Source organism: Anoplophora glabripennis, unplaced genomic scaffold, assembly GCF_000390285.2.
Source record: "Anoplophora glabripennis isolate ALB-LARVAE unplaced genomic scaffold, Agla_2.0 scaffold184, whole genome shotgun sequence".
Lineage (NCBI taxonomy): Eukaryota > Metazoa > Arthropoda > Insecta > Coleoptera > Cerambycidae > Anoplophora > Anoplophora glabripennis.
The window spans coordinates 403,102-425,252 of record NW_019416285.1 but is presented as its reverse complement, the minus strand read 5'-3'; the positions used below and the strand labels follow the sequence as shown (position 1 = coordinate 425,252).

The window sequence follows — 22,151 nt, the reverse complement described above, 5'->3', positions numbered from 1 at the left end:
TTTTCTATATTATCATTTAATAATTCTTTGGCTAAGTTCACCCTAACCTCATCCAAACTTTAGCATTATTCTATTATTAACTTTGTAACATTCGAATTACCCGCTTACAGTGTCAATAGTACCAATCACAAATCAATGGCACCAATCGTTGCCAATGTTGCCAGACTTACCGTATTGCTTAAAATTTTTAAAATCACTTCCGGATCTAGTGATAGATATTAAGTTATTATGAGTGTTCAATGTCATTATGAATTGAATGGACATATATGCTTTTTTATGCAGTTAATTACCTTACATTTTGATATATTTAAAGTGTAGTTCGTTTCCAATACGCCAATCCTAAATAATTATTGTTGATCTGGCAATACTGCACTGACAGAATGTAAAGCGTTAAACATTTTTGGTAGCGGAAGCGGCTTCTCTATACTGGAAAGTTAATGTTATTTATGAATAATTTTTGAAAAATCTCCCGAACAAATCGTAAGTATATCAGAAAAACTTGAGTACAACTCGTTCACTTGCGCCGGAAGCATTTTTTTTATGTATTTAACAAGAGTAGTTCCGGTTGCAATCATCGACGTCATCTTTGGCACCATTTGCATGGCATTTGGCTTGTTTTGTAGCTTGTTATTACCTCCGTCTAATTATAAACTCTTCCAAAATGTAGTTTATGCATAATGTTAGAGAAAATGAACTGATACATCGGTTGTTTACTTTAAGTAATGTTTAATTTTTATTGTCTATTACACAGTGAAACTGGAAAATGGCAGACAGTGATGATGAGTATGACCGAAAACGCCGGGACAAATTTCGTGGAGAAAGGGCGGAAGCAAGTTATAGAGGCACCGAAAGAGTTGCGAGACCAAGGGATGATTGGGCAGAAAGGTACCTATATAATACAAGTACTGCTATTCAAGACGTACTTGGTAATTATATTTATTATAAAGTACAATTGCATTTTCAGGGATTCCTGGTCACGCCCTAGGCCACGGGAGTATAGACCTGGAGTAAGAGATAGAGGTTATTCCCCAAGTCTGGAGCCTCAACCAAAAAGGATTCGACATGATTATTATGGCGATAATTATTATAATCACTACAATTCATATCATCAACCAGCTCACAGGTAAATGTTATTTCCTTTTTAAAAATATAAAGTCTGCATGATACTTATTATTTTATTAGATTTTGGGGATTAGATTTTGCATTAGTGCAAGAAACATGTACTGTTTAGTACTTCTTAAGTTCTTGTTAACCTTAAAGTTATAGTGGAATTGAATGAAATGAACTTGAGTAATGATTATTTCTTTACATGCAGAAATAGCAAGAAAATGATTACGTCGTTATTGTTTTAACACTTAACAGCAGAGACAATAAAGGATTCATTGTATTATGCAAAATATAAGTCCTAATAGAAAATCTCAAAGTTGTTTTAGTGCAAATTTTAGGTACATGTCGATAAATAGCGCATGATACTTTTTAATTGTTGTCGTTGCAATAGCGATTTGTTACTTTTTAGCTGTGCCTGCATGCACGTGTTTTGTCCTTAGATGTCGTTTTTTTGTTACCACTACTTCAAACACTAATCCCCTACTAACCCGAGTGTTTTCTTATCTTTTAAAGAGGTTATTTCTTCAGAGATCCCCCGTCCTCCTCGCAAATCGAGGGCCAACAGCCCCCCATGATGTCCTTTAAGGCCTTCCTGGCCACCCAGGACGATAACATTTCCGACAGCGAGGCCATTGAAAAATATAACGATTACAAACTGGAGTTTCAGAGGCAGCAACTTAACGAATTCTTTGTTGCCCATAAAGATGACGAATGGTGTGTATTGTTTACGTTTCGCATTTTTTCGGATAGGTTTAAGTTACTAACTGGTCTTTTTTTTTTTTCGAAAAGGTGTATGTGCAGTCGAGTGAATCTTAAGCAAATTGTAAATTTTTGATTTTTACTTGCTGATGTCTTCCAAATTAAAAAGGCAATATTTTCAGAGAAAACTGTTCAAAAATTTTACTTGTCTCGAGAATTATTTGTTCAAATAATAAATAAATTGTTGTGGTGGTCCTTTTTGTATACAGGGTGGACCAGATTTGATAAGATTAGAAGTTATCTTGAAAACAACCGCATCTTTCTGCCTTTGTTTTTCAGACACAGGGCGTTCTTTAAAAAAATGGTGATTTTTACTAATTTTTTTTGTCATAATTACTGTCAGTTCGAAAAATGGCAAGAACTTTATCGATACATTTTTTTTGGGTGAAACACCGTGGCGTAGAATTTAAAAAATTCTCAAATTGAAACCTTAACTTAATTTTTGAAATTTGTGCAAATTTTATTAGAGCAGTTTTTTCTCAACACATTTTTCTAACCAGTCTAGCCTTTATACAGGGTATATCAAAAGTACCGGAACGGCAGAATAACTTGGGGGGAGAGCATTTTAGGGAAAAATGTTAAATACAAAAGTTTCAGGATTTTTCCTTGGCTATCTGATGATGACCTTGAAGACTTTTTTCAAGGTCAAATGCGACCCTATGCTTTTGACCCCAGAAATGAAAAGAGCGGAAAATTCTACGTTCAGATATGACCTTGAGTGACCCCTCCCATTTGACCTTGGGGCCCGCATAAGGTCAAACTCGCAAAAGTACAGGAACGGCAGACTAACTCGGCGGGAGAGCATTTTAGAGAGACATGTTAAATACAAAAGTTTCAGGATTTCTCCCTGGCTGTCCGTTGGTGACCTTAACACTGACTTTTGTATTTAACATTTCTCTAAAATGCTTTCCCGCCGAGTTATTCTTCCATTCCTGCACTTTTGTTAGTTTGACCTTGTGCGGGCCCCAATGTCAAAAGGGAGGGGTCACTCAAGGTCATATTTGACGTAAAATTTTCCGCTCTCTTCATTTCTGAGTTCAAAAGTATAGGGTCCCATTTGAAAAATCACATTTGACCTTGAAATGATCGTCAAGGTCACCATCGGATAGCCAGGGAGAAACTGAAACTTTTGTAGTTATCATTTCTCTAAAATACTCTCCCGTCGAGTTATTCTGCCGTTCCTGTACTTTTGTTAGTTTGACCTTGTGCGGGCCCCAAGGTCAAAAGGGAGGGGTCACCCAAGGTCATATCTGAATGTAAAATTTTCCGCTTTCATTTCTGGGTTCAAAAGTATAGGGTTGCATTTGAAAAATCACATTTGACCTTGAAATGATCTTCAAGGTCAATGTCACCATCGGATAGCCAGGGAGAAACTGAAACTGCTCTCCTGTCGAAAAACGCTTTGTATTTCTGAAAGGAAAAATGTATATCGGTTTTTTTGTTTCGCATAAATTTCAGATCTCATCTGATTCGGTCCGCCCCATGTTTGAAAATATGTTTAAGAAACTCAAATTATCGTGGGGTATATTTGCAGCGTTTCATTCGTGATTAAAATCGAGAATATTTAAATAAAACTGACATACACCTTTCTTAGCTGTACATAAGTCTTCCAGCCCCTAAAGTGTAGACATTTAGGTTAAAAAAGGCTTTTAAGAAATATTTTGTATTAACCTTGTTCCGTAGCATTTTACTTTAAAATCCTTTTTCTCTACAGCATTGATACAAGAACAAGCTGACCTCTTCGTAAAATATAAATATGTGTCTTGTGTGCGACAGCATTGTGAGAATACACAACGAATCACTCGCGTTTTTTAAATCGAAAGTATAATATAATGATACTGATACGCAATGTGGAATTTGTACTAGCCGTTAAAATAAAGCCGTGCGCGCAATGCACAGGCTTTCGCGTACATTGTTAGGGTAATTTGAAACAGGTGAGATTCACGTTCAAGATGAAACGTATCAATTTATTCATGTACTTATCTCTGTATGGTTGGAGTGACTGTCTTAAGCAGGCGTAATCATTTTCCTCGACGGAAACTTTACGCCTGCTTTTCCGTGCGAGTGCCACACCCATTTCACCCCTTAATTTCGTACGTTCGCATCAAAATTTGTCTTTAAAAAAATTACGTTCTATGTAAAATATGTTTTAACTTTGTAGGAAAAATTGTTATTGTAGAAGAAATGAACACCTTCCTTTTCGCAGATTTTGATACGTGATGAATGTTTCAAAGCGATTCTTCTCACTGTAAATGTAACTTAATGTGTTCATTTTTATCTAACGAATTTCTTTTTTATGGCAATTTCTTTACGTTTTACAATTTACATGACCTTTTCTGCATCCATCTAATTCATTTACCTTACACTTCATTGATGTGGAAGTTTTGTATGAAAGAGGAAATTATGCAGGATCCGCCGTTCTGCGTTTTACGATGATTAACACTTGCGTTTTACGGATTTCTTGTAGGTTCCGCCTCAAGTACCACCCGGAAGATTCCGTAAGGAGGAAGGATGAACAAGCGGCAGCGCTGAAGGTACTTAAGTTTAAAATTTTCGGTAATCGATGGAAGTCAAAACGTTTTTATTTCAGAAAAGAGTGGAGGTATTCTTGGACCTGCTGAGGAACGGAAAAATCGGAAACATTTCCGTGGATTGCGCGAAAACCAACGAGTTGTTGAAACTTCTCGACACAGTCGTGATTAAACTAGAGGGCGGCACCGACGAGGACTTGGCTCTGCTGGAGCAGGAATACGAAGGTAAGGTTTTCGAGGGCGCGAACCCGGAAATGTCCTGATGTTGACCTTTTTAGAAATGGAACAAAAGTATAGGGAACAGAAGGCTAAAGAAGCGGAGGCCGAGAAAGCCAAGGAGGCCAGAGAGGCGGAGGCGAATATCAAGAAGGAAGAAGGCGAGCTCGACTCTGAAAAGACCAAGCAGGGAGAAGAGAACAAGCAAAACGGCGAGGTCGACGATTCGAAAGAAGAGGCCGGGGAAATCACTAACGACAAAGACGAGGAGCCTGAGAAGGAAAACGAGGAGGAGAAGAAAGACGAGGAGAAGCCTGTAGAAGAGAAGGAGGCTGAGGAGGAGGAAGAAGGAGAAGAGCCTAAGGAGAAGGAGGACGAAAGTAAGGAAGCCGAGGAGAACGAAAAAGATGAGAAAATGGAGGTGGAGGAGAAGAAATCCGAGGAAGAAGAGGGCGAGGCTAAAGGTTAGTTTCGGTTATTTTAACGATTTTGAACGAATTTTATATTTTGTTACTGTTGCCTTTAGAGAAGAAAAGGAAAAGGTCGTACTCGGGCAGCAGCAGCGGCTCCTCGAGCAGCAGCAGCGACAGCGAGGAGGAGGCCGAGAAGAAAGACAAAGACGAGAAGGAGACGGAGAAAGAGCCCGTCGAGAAGAAGGAAGAGGACGTCCACTCGGTGGACGAGGACGTCGCCAAACCGGAAAAGCCCAAGTCCCTCCACAAGACCACCTCCATATTCCTCCGTAACCTGGCTCCCACCATCACCAAGCAGGAGGTCGAGGCGATGTGTTCGAGATACGACGGCTTCCTCCGCGTCGCCCTGGCCGATCCGCAGCCGGAGAGACGTTGGTTGCGCAGGGGATGGGTGACGTTCAAGAGAGACGCCAACATCAAGGAGATATGCTGGAACCTGAACAATATCAGGTTGAGGGAGTGCGAGCTGGGGGCGATAGTGAACAGGGATTTGAGTCGACGTATCAGGCCGGTGAACGGCATAATGGCCCACAAGCAGGTGGTTCGGTCGGATATTAGGATATCCGCTAGGGTGGCGTTGCACTTGGACAACAGAGCCGGGTTGTGGCTGGACCAGGACGATAAGAAAGACAAGCCGCAGCAGGTACGTTCGTATTTTATTATATTTAATTTTTATTTTATTATTTTAACAAAAAAACAACTTGACCTTGAAATAACCTTGGACATAACCTCAAAAAGTATATCAAGCGTTTATTCGAACTTAAAATTTCTTGCTCTTTCAGAATTCGGGTACAAAAATTGTACAATTTATAAAAAAATCGGGTCGACTTTGAAATAACCTTGAACACGACCTCAAAAAGTATATCAAGCATTTATCCGAACTTAAAATTTCTTGCTCTTTCAGAATTCGGGTACAAAAATTGTACAATTTATAAAAAAAAAACGGGTTGACCTTGAAATAACCTTGAACATGACCTCAAAAAGTATATTAAGCATTTATCCGAACTTAAAATTTCTTACTCTTTCAGAATTCGAGTACAAAAATTGTACTATTTATTAAAAAAACAAGGGTTGACCTTGAAATAACCTTGAACATGACCTCAAAAAGTATCAAGCATTTTTCCGAACTTAAAATTTCTTGCTCTCTTCAGAACTCGGGTACAAAAATTGTACTATAAAAAAAAACGGGTTGACCTTGAAATAACCTTGAACATGACCTCAAAAAGTATATTAAGCATTTATCCGAACTTAAAATTTCTTACTCTTTCAGAATTCGAGTACAAAAATTGTACTATTTATTAAAAAAACAAGGGTTGACCTTGAAATAACCTTGAACATGACCTCAAAAAGTATCAAGCATTTTTCCGAACTTAAAATTTCTTGCTCTCTTCAGAACTCGGGTACAAAAATTGTACTATAAAAAAACAAGGGTTGACCTTGAAATAACCTTGAACATGACCTCAAAAAGTACAAAGTATAGAATTCGTGTACAAAAATTGTACCATAAAAAAGGGGTTGACTTTGAAATAACCTTGAACGTGACCTTAAAAGGTACGTCGACTAAATATTCAATTGTGTAAAATTTCTCGCTTTTCCAGACGTTCGGTCTGGTGTCGAACAATCCCGTTCTACACAACATCACCGACTACCTCATAGAGGAGGCCAGCGCGGAAGAAGAGGAACTGTTGGGCATAGAGCACGCCGTTGAATCTCAGGATGCGATAACGACAGTCGAGAGGGACGAGAGTTTGATATCGGTACTCGATCGTATAATTCTCTACCTGAGAGTTGTACATTCGGTCGACTACTACAACCACTGCGAGTACCCCAACGAGGACGAGATGCCCAACAGGTGCGGGATCCTTCACGCGAGAGGGCCTCCGCCGACTTCGAAGGTGAGTCGATATTGAAATGGGTTCAAAATAAAAAAATCACAAAGACAAACAAATGAAATACACTGTCTTCACCAAAATTAAGATGTTCTTTTCTAATTTTTCATCAAAATCAAATTTGTGTCACCTTGACCACTTTTTGCCATCTCCTCTCCCGGTACTATGAAAAATCCACAAATGTGAAAGTTGGGCCACCCTGTATAGTAACAATTTTTTTTTTACATTCAGACGGACATGACGCAATTCATAGGCGCTCCGATAGAGACGAAGATGGCCAGTTTCCTGCCAGAAAAGCCGAAGGAGGACAAGGACAAGAACGAATCGAAGCTGATCAGTTTATCGTTGAAGGACGTCGATACGGAAATCGACAAATTCGTTCAGGCCAACACCAGGGAATTGGCCAAGGACAAGTGGTTGTGTCCTCTGTCGGGGAAGAAATTTAAAGGCGAGACAATAAAAATGTCCCACTCGGTTTTATTTAATGACCGTCTCGTTTTCAGGTCCGGACTTTGTGAGGAAGCACATATTCAACAAGCACGGCGAAAAGATCGAGGAGGTGAAGAAGGAAGTGGAGTTCTTCAACAACTACCTGCGGGACCCGAAGAGGCCGATGTTGGCGGAGGCGCCGCAGCCGAAACGCGAGGAGACGCCAACGTTTAGTCATCCGAGGTGAAATAAGCGTTATTCGAATAGTTTTTTTTTTTAATTGTTTACGATTGTTTTTCCTTCGCAGCAGTTACGGTGCAGGTTACGGGGCGCCGGGTTACGGTAGGCCGCCGCCGTATTACAACCAAAGCTTCGCCCCAAGGTCAAGAGGATACCAGCAAAGGACAAGGTAATATTTTAGTTAAATCGATAGGCGTAAGGACTTGGCCCGAAGCAGTCGTGGAAAATATCCTGCGGCTGCGCCCTTGAGTGTCCTGCATTATAAGGTTTAAAAAAATTTTTTTTCGGAAATGTTTTTGAAAAGGACGGGAACAACTGAGCTTTGTAAACTTTTAGGTGTATTTGAACATAGGTTCGAAAAGTACAAAAAAAATGTTTTCTTTGTAAAATATAAAATATTGCCGTTTCCTGAAGCGCCTTGCCGATGCGGTCTCCGTCGGAATATTTTTGCTTTTATGCCTCATTTAAATTCTTAAAATAAACAAAAAATATGTATTTGTTCGCAGAGGTGGTCCCACGGATTTCAGGCCCGTTATACATTACAGGGACCTGGACGCGCCCCGAGAACCAGAAGAATTTATTTAGCAATTAGAATATTACTACTATTTGTATGGTGACAGTGTTTATTAATTTTAAATTAATTTTCTGTAGCGTTAAAAGATTTTTTATTTCAGCTTTACGATTAAATAAAGCTATACAAATTTACTTGCAGTTTTTTTTTGCTCCCGATAACAGGACTGACGAGGAGAAGGCAAGGTAATCGGATTTTTATAATTTTTTATATTTATGCTACGTGTAGTTTGGACCTTGAATAAGAATTTTCCGAAGTAGTTCGACGCAACGTTAGTAGCGTTCGGTTCCGACAGTCACGAGATCGCTGGTTCGAGTCTCATCGCACAACATTTTATTTTCCCCCGTTTCAAAAGGCACCATTTGTTTTTTTGATTCTTTTTATCATCTCGAAAATTGTGAAAAATTTTTTTAGAGGTCGCTGAAGATTATTAAAAATTTCCAAAATCGTCAAATTTGTTTCGAAGTTTTGCTAAAAATTCCACGGCTATTCTTGAAAGAAATTACATGATTTTAGGTGATTACACAAAAAATGGTAGGTAACTTAAAAACTAGATGAGATAGGTATAGGGAACCCTGATACCGTTCGAAAGAGAATAAAATTGTGTATCAGAATATAAAAAAACATACAGGGTGTTCCATTTAAAATAAATTTACAAGGTTTGAAGTTAACTAAACTCGGCATTAAATTTCTAGCACCCTGTATGCAATTAAGCCTCTTTGAAAGTATGGATGGAAAGCTTAGGGGTCTAGCTATCCCCCCTATAAATATTATTGCTTTATCTTTCTTACTATAAAGTACACATGGTTTGAAGCTAGTCACTGTTTCTCTCCATTTTTTGAAAAAAATTATATTTCGGTAACGGTTAATTTTATAAAAGTCCACCTAAATTAACACGAAGATTCCAAAATTGCAAGAATATATAGGGCGTTCCATTTAAAATAAGCAAGTTGATGGCGACTTCCGGTATAACGGAAGCGATACGTGGACGCCATTATTTTAGTTGAGAAGGGCATGCCCGAAAACCCTGTATCCCAAATTTTCAAAATTCAAATCCAAGTAGTCTCTGAAATAATTCTAATAGGCCGTCACCGTGAAACACCCTGTATGTTGGAATATACTTCAATATTTCATTAATCTGCACAATTGGTTGATAAACAATATTTATCCACGACTATTGTATAATGTACCCATTATACGTCTGTTTGCTCGACCTTAATAATACCCATTAATCACGGCAGTGATTAATGAGTCATTAATCACTACTGTCAGATGCTTCCTTAATTTAGCTATAATATTATATTGTTCTGCTACAAACAATCCGTTTTTAAAATTTTATCGTGTAAACCACTAAATATTTTCAATTCAGTGCTGTACATATAAAAAAAAAATTAAAAAAGTGAATTTTCCTAGACCAGATTCGAACCCGGGACCAGCGGTTGGAAGGGAAGGAGCATCTACACTGAGCCATCAGCGACTTCGTTTGTGCGTGTCGTATATCTGTTTCTTAACATACCATGTTTTTCGAAACATTTCATAAATCTAAGTAGCTTTTAAAACAAAACAAATTTGACTCAAACCTGTCAACATTATTGTTTGTGTGCATAGATTTCTCAGTGTTTTGATATTTTGTGTTAAATTGTGTTAAAAAACGAACTAAAAATGGATATAGAAAATGAAAATGACTTTTCTTTAACACCACCAGAAATTAGAGAAGCTGCTGAAGTTGCCTCATTAAATTTGTTGCCGGAAAAGTCAAGGAAAGTATATAATATGGCATATGAATCTTTTTTGAAGTGGCAAAAGGAAAAGAAAACCACTTCATTTTCTGAATCGACTTTGTTAGTATACTTCACTGAATTATCCACAAAATATAAATTTTCAACACTATGGACCTATTATTCAATGCTTAGAAGTACGATCACCTTACATCAAGATATAAATTTAAAAGATTATAAAAAATTACGAGCATTACTAAAACGAAAATCAGGTTTTCAGACTAAAAAAGCGAAAACTTTTTCTGGCGAAGATATCAATAACTTTTTAACTAAAGCATCTGATGATAAATACCTAGCAACAAAGGTAAGATATTAAGTAAATCTTGCACATAGTTATTTCATTACATTCTGTAATTTAAGGTTGCTTTAATAATGGGAGTAATGGGTGCATGCAGAAGTAATGAGTTGTATGAAATGAAAATAAGCCATTTACAAGATTTTGGATCAGCTTTTTTGGTTAATGTGCCAAATACTAAGACAAAAATTTGCCGAAAATTTACTGTTACGGATAACTTTTACAAAATATGCAAGACATATATAAGTCTTCGACCAAGTCATGTAACCAGTGACACATTCTTTTTAAATTTCCAAAATGGTAAATGTACAACTCAGAGAATTGGGATAAACAAATTTACAAAAATGGGAAAGGATATCGCTGCTTTCCTCAAATTGCCGAATCCAGAACAATATTCTGGGCACAGTTTCCGCAGATCTTCTGCAACAATACTGGTTGACGCAGGCGGGGATATTACTGCTCTCAAAAGACACGGTGGATGGAAGTCCACCGCCGTAGCAGAAGGCTACATAGACGAATCCGTCAAAAATAAAACCAATACGGCCAACAAAATATCATCTTCAATTCAACCAAAACTAAACCAAACGAATTCAAATGTTTCAAGTCACCAAAACATTAGTTTTGATGTTAATTCTATCCCTCCGATTAACTTCACCAATTGTTCAAATATTACAATTATTAATAACATAAACTAAACTTCACCTTGTGAATAATACCCATCATTATACGCTCGTTGAATAATATACTATTATTATGAATTAACAATGTTTCTTTAAAAAAAAAACAAATGAGGTCAGGTAAGATGTTCTTTTATTTTATATTTACAATTAGTATTTGACATTTTACACAGTGTGGTACAATCTTTCAAAATGTTAAACGAAGTTTGCTTCGACGTCGATATTTTAAAAGCAAAATGTGCCTATAACATTTATATGGTATGCTGGGTGCTTAAATAACGTCTGCTTCCCATGTTTCTATGATATACTATACCATTCTGCGTAAAATGTCAAATATTAATTTTAAATATAAAATAATAGAACATCCTACCTGACCTCGTTTGTTTTTTTTTTAAAGAAACCTTATTGTTAATTAATTAATTGTGCAGTTTAGTGAAATATTTGAAGAATATTCCTACATATATGTACATAAGGAGTTATTACAATATTTCATTTGTTCATAATTTTCGAGATGAGAAAAAGACAAAAAAAACATGGTGCATTTTGAAGGGAAAAAAAAAAGTCGCCCGACGAGACTTGGACCAGCGATCTCATGACTGTCGGAACCGAACGCTACTAACTAGGCCACGCTCCCAGTTGAAAAATGTGTCGCATCTAGTAGTGGATTTAGCCGACAGGTTAAACTTCAAAATTGATTATCTCGGTAATTTATGAACGTTGCATCGAACCAAGACTTCTTGACGTCGAACTACTTTGGAAAATTCTTATTCAGGGTCCAAGCTACACGTACCATAAATATCAAAAATTACAAAAATCCGATTACCTTGCATTCTTTTTATGAGTGGGTAAAAGGCAAGACAAAAATTCATAATCATTTTACTCCATTCGAGATTTAAAATTATATTTTTTTCTAAGCAGCGGTATTCAAATTGTGTTCCGCGGAACTCTGGGATTCCCCGCAACCTTTCTGTGGGTTCCGTGACTCTGCGTCAAAAATTCAAAATTTTTAAATTAATGTCGATACTACAAAATTAAAAAAAAATTGTACTTTTACATAAGACTAGTATTTATAAATATATAATCAGTAAAAAATGTATTTGAAAATTTTTTTAAGCATGAAGGTTCCCCAAAAATATTGCAATGTTGGCCACATTTCGCATGTCGTTAAATTTAGGACAGCTGTCTTGTGATAAATAAAGAATTGACATACACAAATATCGCTTTTCTTGTTTAATTCAATTATGGACACAGCATTTACCGCCATTTGCCGACGATAAATAAAACTAAATTATTTTGGAGCCCATCCACTCAATGGGAGACGTTTGTTAATAATTTCGTCTCGTTTTGTACCTCTTCATAATCAAATACAAAAATTTTTTACAAATAACATTCGCACAAGCTGCCCATAGCTAACAACACAAAAAAAAAACAGTTATTTTTAAAATGTACTATTTTATATAAAGATATTTCAGTAAAACTACAAATGTAACTTTTTAAATATTTGCTATTAAACAATGTAAATTCTGGAGACACATTATTATTACTTTTTATTTCAATTAATTCTGTTTGACACGCTTCACTGCTGAAACATTCCTTACGTAATCGTGTTAACGTGGACTTTTTCACTTTTTCTTAGACTTCCCACAAACCGTTTTATGCCTGTTGAATCTTTCGTGCGAGGAGTACACTTTTGTACAACTATCGCACTGGTATTTCAAAAGCGAAGCACTTCTAAATAACTCCTTATCAATCTCCGAGAGTCCTTCTACCTTTATCTTTAAGAACGTGTCCGTGTGGGAAGAATCACGGGTTGTTTCGGTATGATCGTCTAACTCTCCCTTGGATGAATACACCCGAGAGCACTTATCGCTCTGATACAGTAACAAATAGTTATCTTGATTGGCAGCCACATTTTTTGCAGTACATAATTTTTTATAATTTATCCTACATTTTAATTTTTTACATCCTTCTTCGTGCTTTTCGAGCTTTCCTTTACTGGAATATAATTTGGGACAAGCAGAACACTTATATTTTAAGTTGCACGCTGCTCGAAAGAGTTCGTCATCAACGTCTGGCAGATTTTTCAGATCTAAGGATACAGGATTTGTGTCCGTGTATTCTATTATATATTTATCAACGTTAAATGACTGCTTTCTGCCACGCCGTTTTTTACTGTTACTAAATTTTGATGGTTTAATTTCGTTTTCCTCCAAAGGCATTACAATTTGATCCCAAACACCTGTATCATCAGAAGGATTTTCAGTATTCTCATAATCATAATCTTCAGCTTCTGTTTGCTTCACATCCAAATCTTCATGAATATCTGTATATTTAATATAAATAGTTTCCACATCCTCATTACTTTCACATTCCTTATTATTTCCACAGACATCATTCTGAAGAAATTTTTTCTCTCCTTCATAATTATCCAGAAAGTTTTGCAATATTTTTTGTGAATGTTCAAATCTGAGCTTAAAATCGTAAGCTACATTCAAAAATTTTAAACAATCTGCACACACTAGGCAAGGGTAACTATTATTAAGTTCCACCTAAAAAGAAATAATAAAGAAATCCGTATTGGGAAATTCAGAAATAAATACCTTGGTACATATAATCATTTCTAAAATTTGCAAAATTGAAGGACTATTTTCTTCTTTCAATGGATTATCCAAGAAAAACATTTTTTCACCCCGAGATAAACATACTCGACAGGAATATTTTACGTCTTCTAATTCTCCTCTCTTATTCATTTTTTATCAACATGAGATACAATTCAAATCCCTACATTTATTTAATTCGTACAAAATTAACAAATAACCTAAAAAAATACTAAACATACCATAGACCATAAAACATAAATATACCCATAGCACAGATTAATGCATAGGCGGCCTTGAAGGACTGTGATCTTGATGTTCAATTTTTCGGTTTTTATTTTACTACCTTCCTTAAATAAATAGTTAATAATAATGCTTTAGAGTTATTTATTTTGTGGTATGTACTTTGAAATTTGGGATTTCAGTTCGGCCAACAGTACAATGTGTGCCTTTTTAAATGCAAGTTTTTTTTCCAAATAGAATAGACCTAAACTCCGCCTCTTAGGCGCGGGCAACATAATTTTCCATTAGTGACGATTTAAAATTCGGTTTAAAGTGACAAATTTTATAAAAGTGTGTATATAAACCCTTGAGACTAGGTAGATATTAGCCAGTTGATGGCCAGCAGCAACCATTTGATGGACAAGAATTAGTCTATGGCCAACAGTTCTAACCACTGCTGAAATAGCGACCCCTCTTGTAAGTAACTTTATTTTCACCCTCACCTCACAGCAGGGAAATTGTTTCTTTTCATCACTAATTCTTTACAATGTTTTAAAGTCAAATGTGACTTATAAAAGGTGGTATTTAAGTACACTTCAATATTAAGCATATTTTAAATTGAGTCAAAGTGCATGATTTGACTATACTACGTGATCGATTGGCAAAATTCTTAATGACGACTTCAGTGATCACATCAGACCATACATTTAACGCAGCTTTAATGTAAAAATTCAATTAACATGAAACCAAGATCTTAAGAGGTTTAGGGTTTTATTTTTGTTCTACAAACAATTAAAACGAATATAAAGATACAAAAATTTATTCATAAAATTTATTTGGGTTCTAATCACATTATCATTTTAGAAAATGTACAACAAATCAGACCGCAATAACAAATACTAATTAATTATTCACTGTCTTCCTTTTTCGAAGCGTCTTCCTTGACAGCATGCTTAAATTTCATATGCAACTTTAAAACTTCCTCATTCAAAAACGATTTGTCACAAAATACGCAGGGATGGTTCCCGCTGTGGCCTGCCATGTGCACCTTACGGTTGTATGTGGATATAAAACCCTTTCCACAATATTTACAGCTGTGAGGCCTATGACCTGTGTGCGTTTTCTCGTGTTTGTTCAAAATACTTGTCGAACGAAAACTTTTACCACAGTATTCACATTGGCAAGGCTTTTCACCGGTGTGAATACGTATGTGCTTTTTCAATCCGGATATGTTCAAAAACCTTGCACTGCAGTAGGTGCATACATAGTTTCGTTCATTCCTGTGGATCTTCATGTGATAAAAAAGCCCCCCTGAAAAAAAAATAAACCATCTTGATACGTCTAAAGGCCAATATTAGTTCTTTTGATATCACAATAGAAACAATAATGAAATGATACCAGGAAGGCAATTGTAATTTTTAAAAATAGTCTTTCCACTTATAGAAACTGAGATGAGTAGGGAATCGCTTAAAAATATGCTTTATTGGCCTGAAATTACATAAAAAGTAAAACATTCGGACTAAGCCAATTCTGATTATCATGAATTTGTAGATTGATTATCAAACTCGCACTGGAGAAAAATTAGAAACCTACCTCTGTAATGAAAACCTTTCCCACATTCCGGGCATATCTCTTTAAATTGATCCTTAGTGTGAGTGTCCATGTGCGTAGCTAGACCGTTTTTAAAATGAAAAGCTTTGTTGCATATTTTGCAAACAAACTTTTTCAAAGCGTGCTTTGTCTTGATGTGGTACGTTCGACTCTTTTGATTTTGGAACACTTCGTTACAAATTTCACACTTCGATTCTTTAGTTAAAGCATTGTTGTGTTTCATCTTTACATGATAATGTTTTCGCATCAAAGATGAAAATTGTTGATCACAAAATTCACACTTCAGTAATGTGTACTTTTGACAAATTTTTGTGTGTTGGTCGAAATTTCTTTTTGTTAAGAATCGCTTGCTGCAAAAGGGGCAATTATGTAATATTCTGGATTTAGAAGCTAGTTTTTCAATTTGATATTTATTTGGATTAAGGAATTCGGTTATTTTGCTATTTACGCTATCAAATTTTTCATCTATTTCATCTTTTAAAATATCCTCTTCTTGTGTTTTATTCTCTTCCTCCTCATTATCATCAGTTACTTGCAAAATCACATAATCGGTTAATTCTTCTCCTATTAGCTCTTGTTTGACAAAATCTTCAGGATCAATTTCCAACTCACTTTTGTCCTCTTCTAATGATTCTTCTTGAGTTTGGGAGACTTCAGCAGCATAGTTGTTATCAGAATTCTCACTTTTTAATAGAGAAACATATTTATCTAAAATATACTGTGATTTTTTAAATGTCGTCTTTAGGCTGTATGATATTTTAATTCTTCTGTAGCATATGAGACAAACTCCTTCAGGATACTTGGGATCAATATTAACCTAAAAATCAAAGTAATATTGGTAATTATTATGCATCTAATATTTTCTATTTAATAAAATTGTAGCGTTCATTCATTTCTTATTTATAACGTTTAAAATTGGTATTATCTCTTTTACTGTAAAAATTGAATTGTACCTTAACTGAAAATATATTTTCCAGGGCAGTATATATTTCTGGGCTTTCATCATTTTCTTCCTCTAATTTACAAGTGAGGGAAATCATTTGATTGCTAGGTGTTAAGCATACTCTACATTTATGCTTAATGTTTTCTAAATCAATTATGTAGTTCATTCTCTTGAAATATAAAATCACGTGCAATATTAAGGGTCATTAATATTTCTTTCCTGTTTAATTTCTTTATAAACATGAAACAAGTAAAAAAGATATACATGCACAATGCACCAAACGGACTAATGTTTTTTGACGCTACGTCGAGTCGAGTTTGCTTTGCACCATAGACTTTTAATAAGGTCTATGATTTGCAATTTGCAATATCAATATACCAGAATAAAGTTCCTATACATAGGTGCTTTCGTTTTGGCAAGAATGGTACCTAATAGCAACTAATATCAGTTCAGAGTAACTCTAAGTTGCTATTAGCTGCTGATAGCTACTATTCTTGCTAAATCGAAAGACCCTCATATATAATTAAAAATTACTCAAAAAATAAAATTCCCTATTACTTTTTGTAGTCTGTTTCATCTGCATTAATTTCTCTTTTAATTAAAGCACAAATTTAGACAGAGACTCATTGCTCATTGTTTTTATAAGCTTTGGTCATTGAGACTACATAAGTCTCCCTCAGGGGCTTTCGTTTTGGAAAAAATAGTACCTATTAGCAACTAATATCAGTTCAGAGTAACTCTAAGTTGCTATTAGCTATTAATAGCTACTATTTTTGCCAAATCGAAAGGCCTTCTGATCTTAGTAAACGACCACTAGACTTTTTTTTCTAGGTTTGTAACGCTGGTACTACTACCGATACCAAAACTGGTGTTAAGTTAGCTTTAGCACTAGCAAGTAAGAATTGTGGTAACAAATAGAAAAAATTACTAAATTCAAATAGCCCTCCCAAATTGTCTCACGCGACGCGTTGTGAGTGTTTTTAACCTTTATCTTTTGGACTTGAGAGATAAGATTTTCCGTTATTTCGTTTGAAGGTTTATTAAATTGTGGTTAATGATTGACAATGATTGAAACTATAAAAGCCAGCGTTGATTTAACTTGTATTATTATTAATTACAGTTTGTACGTTAGTTATAAACTAGGACACCTTTTAGTAAACATCCTCAGCTCGTTACAAAAAATTGTTTCAAAACTGGCTTACATATTATTTGAGGTTTTTGGTGCAGTTTTAGAATCTTTTACAACATTCTATCAAGATGTAGTACAAAACTTTGAACATATCCTGAGGACAATATCATCAGTGGATATTATAACATATTTAAGTGATATTAGAAACATTATTCAATCATTAGTGATTGTGACAGTAACTTTAAGTGACTGTGTGGTTAAAACTATTCTTAGTGCGGTGACTGCTGTTCATACAATTTTGTTGAGTCCGAAATACTTAGTTCTTTATTTAGCAAATACCTTTTGGTCTATTATATCAGGCATCAAAGAGACATTTAACGATATAGGTACATTGTTCTTAGGAAGCATTAATTTTCTTTCTCAAAAGGCAAGGGATTGTGTAATTGAAAGCATATTGTTTTGGATTAATTTGCCTCGAGCAGTATATGATTTTTTAACCGAAGTACCTGTAGAGTCTATATTAGGCATTACGATTTCATGTTGCCTAATATATCTTTTCGCCCGCTTTTACATTATAGTGTTCGCGTTTATGTATCTGCGACTCGGACAATTGTATCGAAACATTCGACGTAGATATACTGAATTTGGACGGTATTTAACGAGGGGTTCTCATCCACATAGAGAGGTGTATAGAAGACAAATTCTACCAACAAGGAGACCTCGTATAAGAACGGAAAGAAATCCCATGAATACATCAAAGAGTGATGGAAATGATAGGTGTTGTGTTATTTGCCAAGAACATATAAAATGTGTTTTGTTACTGCCATGCAGGCACTTATGTACGTGTAATGAATGCATCAACACGTTGCAGATGTATAATAACACTTGCCCCATTTGTCGCTGTGACATAGAGAGTACGATGCAGATATTTGTATAACTTTAAAAATGACTGATAGGACATAAGGAAAATTGTGATTCCTAAAGGATTAATAATAGTTTTGAGATTATCGATTAGTTTTGAAAACTACTTTCTTTTTCTTTAAAAGATAATGTGAATTTTTATATGAAGTTTGAATATATTTTATTAAAAATTCCTTTTTATTTTGGTAAACCGACATGTTAAAGACCTTTTAAGGCCCCTTTTATTAATTTAAATCATTTTTCTAACAGATATTATTTAATATACAGGGTGATTTCACTTTAAATACAGGAACAGACTAATTGCCAAAAAAATAAGAGTACTCCATAAATTTTTTTCTTGGGGAATGTGGTATCGAGATACAGGGTGTTCAAGTTTCCAAAAAAATTATATTTGCACGGCTCGTCGTGCAGGGGCATCTCCAGGAAAAACTTCTATCATTTATACAAAAACTGCTCATAGAAAACTTACCTTTAGATTTTTTTTGTTTGCACTTGGAAGAAATAAAAAAATTAATATGTAAATAAATTTATTTAATATTTTAAATTAAACTTGTCAATATTTGCTTTTTGATTTCCAGTAATACGCCTCGTCTGTCAATTTCCCTGAAAGAAAATTGAGAAGCGTTACAAAACCAGGAAATAAAACGAAGTACTTTTAAAAAAATGTATATTAAATTGGTAAAAAATCGTATTCTACACCCAATGTCCATTTATTCCTTTACTTGCCTTTGCATAAAAACTTTTAAGGTGTCTTTCGTACTCTCTGGAACGTAATTCTTTTTCACTATGTTGTTCAATGCACCTAAGCAACCCTCGAGGTTCCAAGTAGGTTTAAATTTTTTATCTTCACTCTACAACAATCAGTTTTATACACAACAAAAAAATTAAGCTGCAAATAATGAAAATTATCACAAAATTGACAGTTACCTTTATCAGACCCAGATTTACTAGAATGGAATTGTTCACGATAGACGTTTTATCGGTTTGTTGCGCCCAAATAAATAAATCTTTATATAACAACTCTGTACACTTCAGTGACGATTCAGTAACTTCAGATTTCGCATCGTTACTCAACGATGCCACTTTCATCAATACGGACACAAAATAATCTACACAAATTTCACCATTCTTCTACAATAAAATAGCTTTTAGTAACGAATTTTTAAACAAAGGGGAACCCTTACCTTTATCTCATTCAACAATAAATCCGCCCTGTTATCTCCTAAACCCAAAAAGTTCTGGGCACTGGGTGTTGTAATAAAATCTTGCGCCGTTGCTTTTACTTCCACCGAGTCGACGATTTCAGTGATCTCGACACCTTTTTCACTATCGCTTTCACTTTCCTCGGCATCTTCATCACTGTCTTCGGACTCGTCATCTTCCAAAGTACCCAAAACGTTTAACTTTCCTAGAAAATCACAAACCTGACCGTGTTTCTTTAGATTTAAAAGAAAAACGTACCTATTTCCTTTAATTTCTGCTTCAGTTCTGCCCTACCAATTTTACCAAACTGGTTACCATCTAATACTAAGTTTTTCAGTTTGGTTTTGTTCGCAATCGCTCCAACTAACTGAAGAGCTCCTTGCCTCTTAATCTCGTTAAATCCAAGAATTACTTCTTCCAGTTCAAAATGAGTTTTTTTAAGCCCGTTCGCTAACGAAATAGCACCTTGCGTTTTCAACAGACAATCTCCAAAATTGATTTCTTTGAGGCTTTCCAGGTTAGGCAATGCGCTAGCAATAGCTTCCGCACCTTTAGGTCCAATGGTGTTATCGTTAAGGTTCAAAATTTGCAAATTTTTATTGTACGTAAAAGCATCGGATAAGGCTGTGATACCAACGTGGTATATTCCGTTTTGAGGCATAGCAATCTCTTCCAATGTACCGATCATCTACGACATGATCATTTTTCTAATTGTACGATAAAATAAATAAAGCTCAAACTAACCTTAAATACTTCTGCTAAGGCAGTCGCACCATCATTTTCTAATCTATTCCTTCCAGCAATGAAAACTTTTAATGCCAACGGTTGTCCCTCCGATTTGCTGCAATTATAGCAATCTGTTAACGCAGATGCCAACAGTTTACCCCCTGTTATACCGAGTCCATTGTTGTTTAGGCGAAGTTCTTCCAATGCATAACAGGAGGAACTTCTAAGAAGGGCTGCAAGACCCTGAACCCCTATAGGACCAAAAGCGTTGTCACTAAGGTCCAATTCTGTTAAACGAACTCCTGCAGTTACTAAACCCTGGCCAAGGAATTCCTGTGTATTCATAATAATTTAATACATTATACTCAAATTGGGAAAGCAAGTGATACATCAAACTAAATTAAACAAAAATATATAAAAGAAAGATTTAAAAGAATTGTTAATAACATGAATAAGATTAATCTTACTAAAGCCTTAGGAATTTCTGTTTTCATTCTCCCGGTAAACATATCCTTCCATAATGCCCTTTTAAACTCTTGGTGTTTTTCTAATGCTTTTGCTATCACTTTTGCAGCTTCAACACCTAAAGTGTTTCCTTCGAGATTAAGATATTGTAGGTCTGAACACTTAGCTATTTCTTCAACAACAGGTTTGGCTGAAAGTACACGCTGTTAATAAAATAAGCACAATAGTCATCTTTTAATATATATACCATCTTCTTCAGAATCCAGTTTAAGTGACTTTCCAGCAAAACTAACCCCACTTGGGCTAACTCGGGTATTTTGTAATGCTATTGTAACTGAATCTAAATTTACCGAAGACATTTTAATTTTATGATATATTTACTGTTATGATGGCAAATAATGGCAAATTCTTTACGACCTTTTCAAATCTAAATGACAAACGACATATTCCTTTTTACTATTGTGTTGGAGTGTGTTCACTGTTCAGCTGAAGGTGAAACTACAAAACAGAAAAAAGTGTATGTTTTGATTGTTTCGTGGAAAAAAGCACAAAATACATAATAGGAAAAAAGGTTGAAACATGTGGCGTTGCCGGGCGATATTGGTATCTGCTTTTAATGCATGAATTAGAAAGAGATCTAGCCATTGCTCCGCAGCAGCTGTACTTTCATCTGAACTGAATGTATTGGCTGACCAATTACATCGCGACATAAGCATATAACGCCCTTTTTCTGATCTGTGGCAGAAAACTAAGTTTCCATGCCAAGGCGCTGTGTAGTCTCCATGGCGCTATCATTCTACTATGTTTTTTTAATTTCAAAAATCAAATGTGTGTATTAAAAATATTCCGAACATATCAAATCAATTGTTTTCAACTGAAGCCAGTGCCAAATTCCTGTGTCATGTTTAGTTATAAATATTTAAAATCATTCGGGAGTAAAATAAACTTCACTATACTGCCCCCATGTAAACAAGATAGTTTATTTCAGTCTCTTAATGCAGTTAAAGTTGAAAACGATCAGTCAAGGTCCCTGCACAAATCCTGTTTGTCGCAGTCATGCAGATCGGATAGTCATCTGCTAAACAGATCAGAAACCAAATCCTGGAGCAAGGGTAGTAAAAAGGTGACTCGGAAGGAATTTTCCCAGAAAAGTGTCAACCATCAAAATTCCACCAAGTCGATACCCAATCGAGAGCTTTCTACAAGAAAATCAAACGAGTCTCGAGAACAAAATGAACCCATAAAGTACAGATACCAAGAATATGAACCTCGCAAACAAGAAAAGTATGAACTTGAGGCTGCCAAGCCAAAAAGAGACACAAATGGTGCGACTTTTGACGTCTTTAAGTCCGTATGTAAGGAGATCGAT

The 22,151-nt window shown here is 35.4% G+C and overlaps 5 protein-coding genes across 7 annotated transcripts; 2 read left to right on the top strand and 3 right to left on the bottom strand.

Moving 5' to 3' along the window:
- Nucleotides 1-380: 380 nt before the first annotated feature.
- On the top strand, nt 381-8,349 carry LOC108910135 (serrate RNA effector molecule homolog). Of its 3 annotated transcripts, none has more exons than XM_023457421.1 (13): nt 381-480; nt 752-885; nt 965-1,123; nt 1,636-1,821; nt 4,334-4,400; nt 4,457-4,622; nt 4,676-5,077; nt 5,140-5,729; nt 6,685-6,981; nt 7,207-7,423; nt 7,479-7,647; nt 7,712-7,813; nt 8,151-8,349. In XM_023457421.1, the coding sequence occupies exons 2-13, from the start codon at nt 764-766 to the stop codon at nt 8,227-8,229; spliced, it is 2,556 nt and encodes an 851-aa protein (XP_023313189.1). In that variant the 5' UTR covers nt 381-480; nt 752-763; the 3' UTR covers nt 8,230-8,349. The 3 variants fall into 3 exon arrangements, with proteins under 3 accessions (XP_023313189.1, XP_023313188.1, XP_023313187.1); XM_023457420.1 differs by having other exon boundaries at nt 1,621-1,821; nt 7,715-7,813; XM_023457419.1 differs by having other exon boundaries at nt 1,621-1,821.
- Nucleotides 8,350-10,220: 1,871 nt separating this feature from the next.
- LOC111693198 lies at nt 10,221-11,000 on the top strand. Its single transcript, XM_023457429.1, has 2 exons — nt 10,221-10,297; nt 10,354-11,000. Exon 2 carries the CDS (start codon nt 10,366-10,368, stop codon nt 10,981-10,983), a length of 618 nt encoding a protein of 205 aa, XP_023313197.1. The 5' UTR covers nt 10,221-10,297; nt 10,354-10,365; the 3' UTR covers nt 10,984-11,000.
- A 1,463-nt stretch (nt 11,001-12,463) lies between these two features.
- On the bottom strand, nt 12,464-13,775 carry LOC108910105. The gene is made up of 2 exons (XM_018714614.1): nt 13,566-13,775; nt 12,464-13,514 (listed from the first exon to the last, which is right to left on the bottom strand). Exons 1-2 carry the CDS (start codon nt 13,713-13,715, stop codon nt 12,588-12,590), a joined length of 1,077 nt encoding a protein of 358 aa, XP_018570130.1. The 5' UTR covers nt 13,716-13,775; the 3' UTR covers nt 12,464-12,587.
- An 813-nt stretch (nt 13,776-14,588) lies between these two features.
- On the bottom strand, nt 14,589-16,633 carry LOC108910110 (zinc finger protein 664-like). Its single transcript, XM_018714622.1, has 3 exons — nt 16,349-16,633; nt 15,378-16,212; nt 14,589-15,095 (listed from the first exon to the last, which is right to left on the bottom strand). Exons 1-3 carry the CDS (start codon nt 16,502-16,504, stop codon nt 14,692-14,694), a joined length of 1,395 nt encoding a protein of 464 aa, XP_018570138.1. The 5' UTR covers nt 16,505-16,633; the 3' UTR covers nt 14,589-14,691.
- A 2,265-nt stretch (nt 16,634-18,898) lies between these two features.
- Nucleotides 18,899-21,335, bottom strand: LOC108910109 (ran GTPase-activating protein 1). Its single transcript, XM_018714620.1, has 8 exons — nt 21,030-21,335; nt 20,785-20,972; nt 20,336-20,650; nt 19,850-20,279; nt 19,573-19,796; nt 19,316-19,519; nt 19,115-19,239; nt 18,899-18,991 (listed from the first exon to the last, which is right to left on the bottom strand). The coding sequence occupies exons 1-8, from the start codon at nt 21,139-21,141 to the stop codon at nt 18,928-18,930; spliced, it is 1,662 nt and encodes a 553-aa protein (XP_018570136.1). The 5' UTR covers nt 21,142-21,335; the 3' UTR covers nt 18,899-18,927.
- Between the last annotated feature and the right edge of the window lie 816 nt (nt 21,336-22,151).

Coding starts and splice junctions, on each gene's coding strand:
- LOC111693198 (XM_023457429.1), top strand. CDS start 10,366: ATGGGAGTAATGGGTGCATGCAGAAGTAATGAGTTGTATGAAATGAAA.
- LOC108910135 (XM_023457419.1), top strand. CDS start 764: ATGGCAGACAGTGATGATGAGTATGACCGAAAACGCCGGGACAAATTT. Junction 1,124..1,620: donor TATCATCAACCAGCTCACAG/GTAAATGTTATT, acceptor TATCTTTTAAAG/AGGTTATTTCTTCAGAGATC. Junction 4,623..4,675: donor GCTGGAGCAGGAATACGAAG/GTAAGGTTTTCG, acceptor TGACCTTTTTAG/AAATGGAACAAAAGTATAGG.
- LOC108910109 (XM_018714620.1), bottom strand. CDS start 21,141: ATGTCTTCGGTAAATTTAGATTCAGTTACAATAGCATTACAAAATACC. Junction 20,280..20,335: donor CCTTAGCAGAAGTATTTAAG/GTTAGTTTGAGC, acceptor ATCATGTCGTAG/ATGATCGGTACATTGGAAGA. Junction 19,797..19,849: donor GCAGAAATTAAAGGAAATAG/GTACGTTTTTCT, acceptor GTGATTTTCTAG/GAAAGTTAAACGTTTTGGGT.
- LOC108910110 (XM_018714622.1), bottom strand. CDS start 16,504: ATGAACTACATAATTGATTTAGAAAACATTAAGCATAAATGTAGAGTA. Junction 16,213..16,348: donor AAAATATATTTTCAGTTAAG/GTACAATTCAAT, acceptor TTTGATTTTTAG/GTTAATATTGATCCCAAGTA. Junction 15,096..15,377: donor GAAAGGTTTTCATTACAGAG/GTAGGTTTCTAA, acceptor TTTTTTTTTCAG/GGGGGCTTTTTTATCACATG.
- LOC108910105 (XM_018714614.1), bottom strand. CDS start 13,715: ATGAATAAGAGAGGAGAATTAGAAGACGTAAAATATTCCTGTCGAGTA. Junction 13,515..13,565: donor AAATGATTATATGTACCAAG/GTATTTATTTCT, acceptor ATTTCTTTTTAG/GTGGAACTTAATAATAGTTA.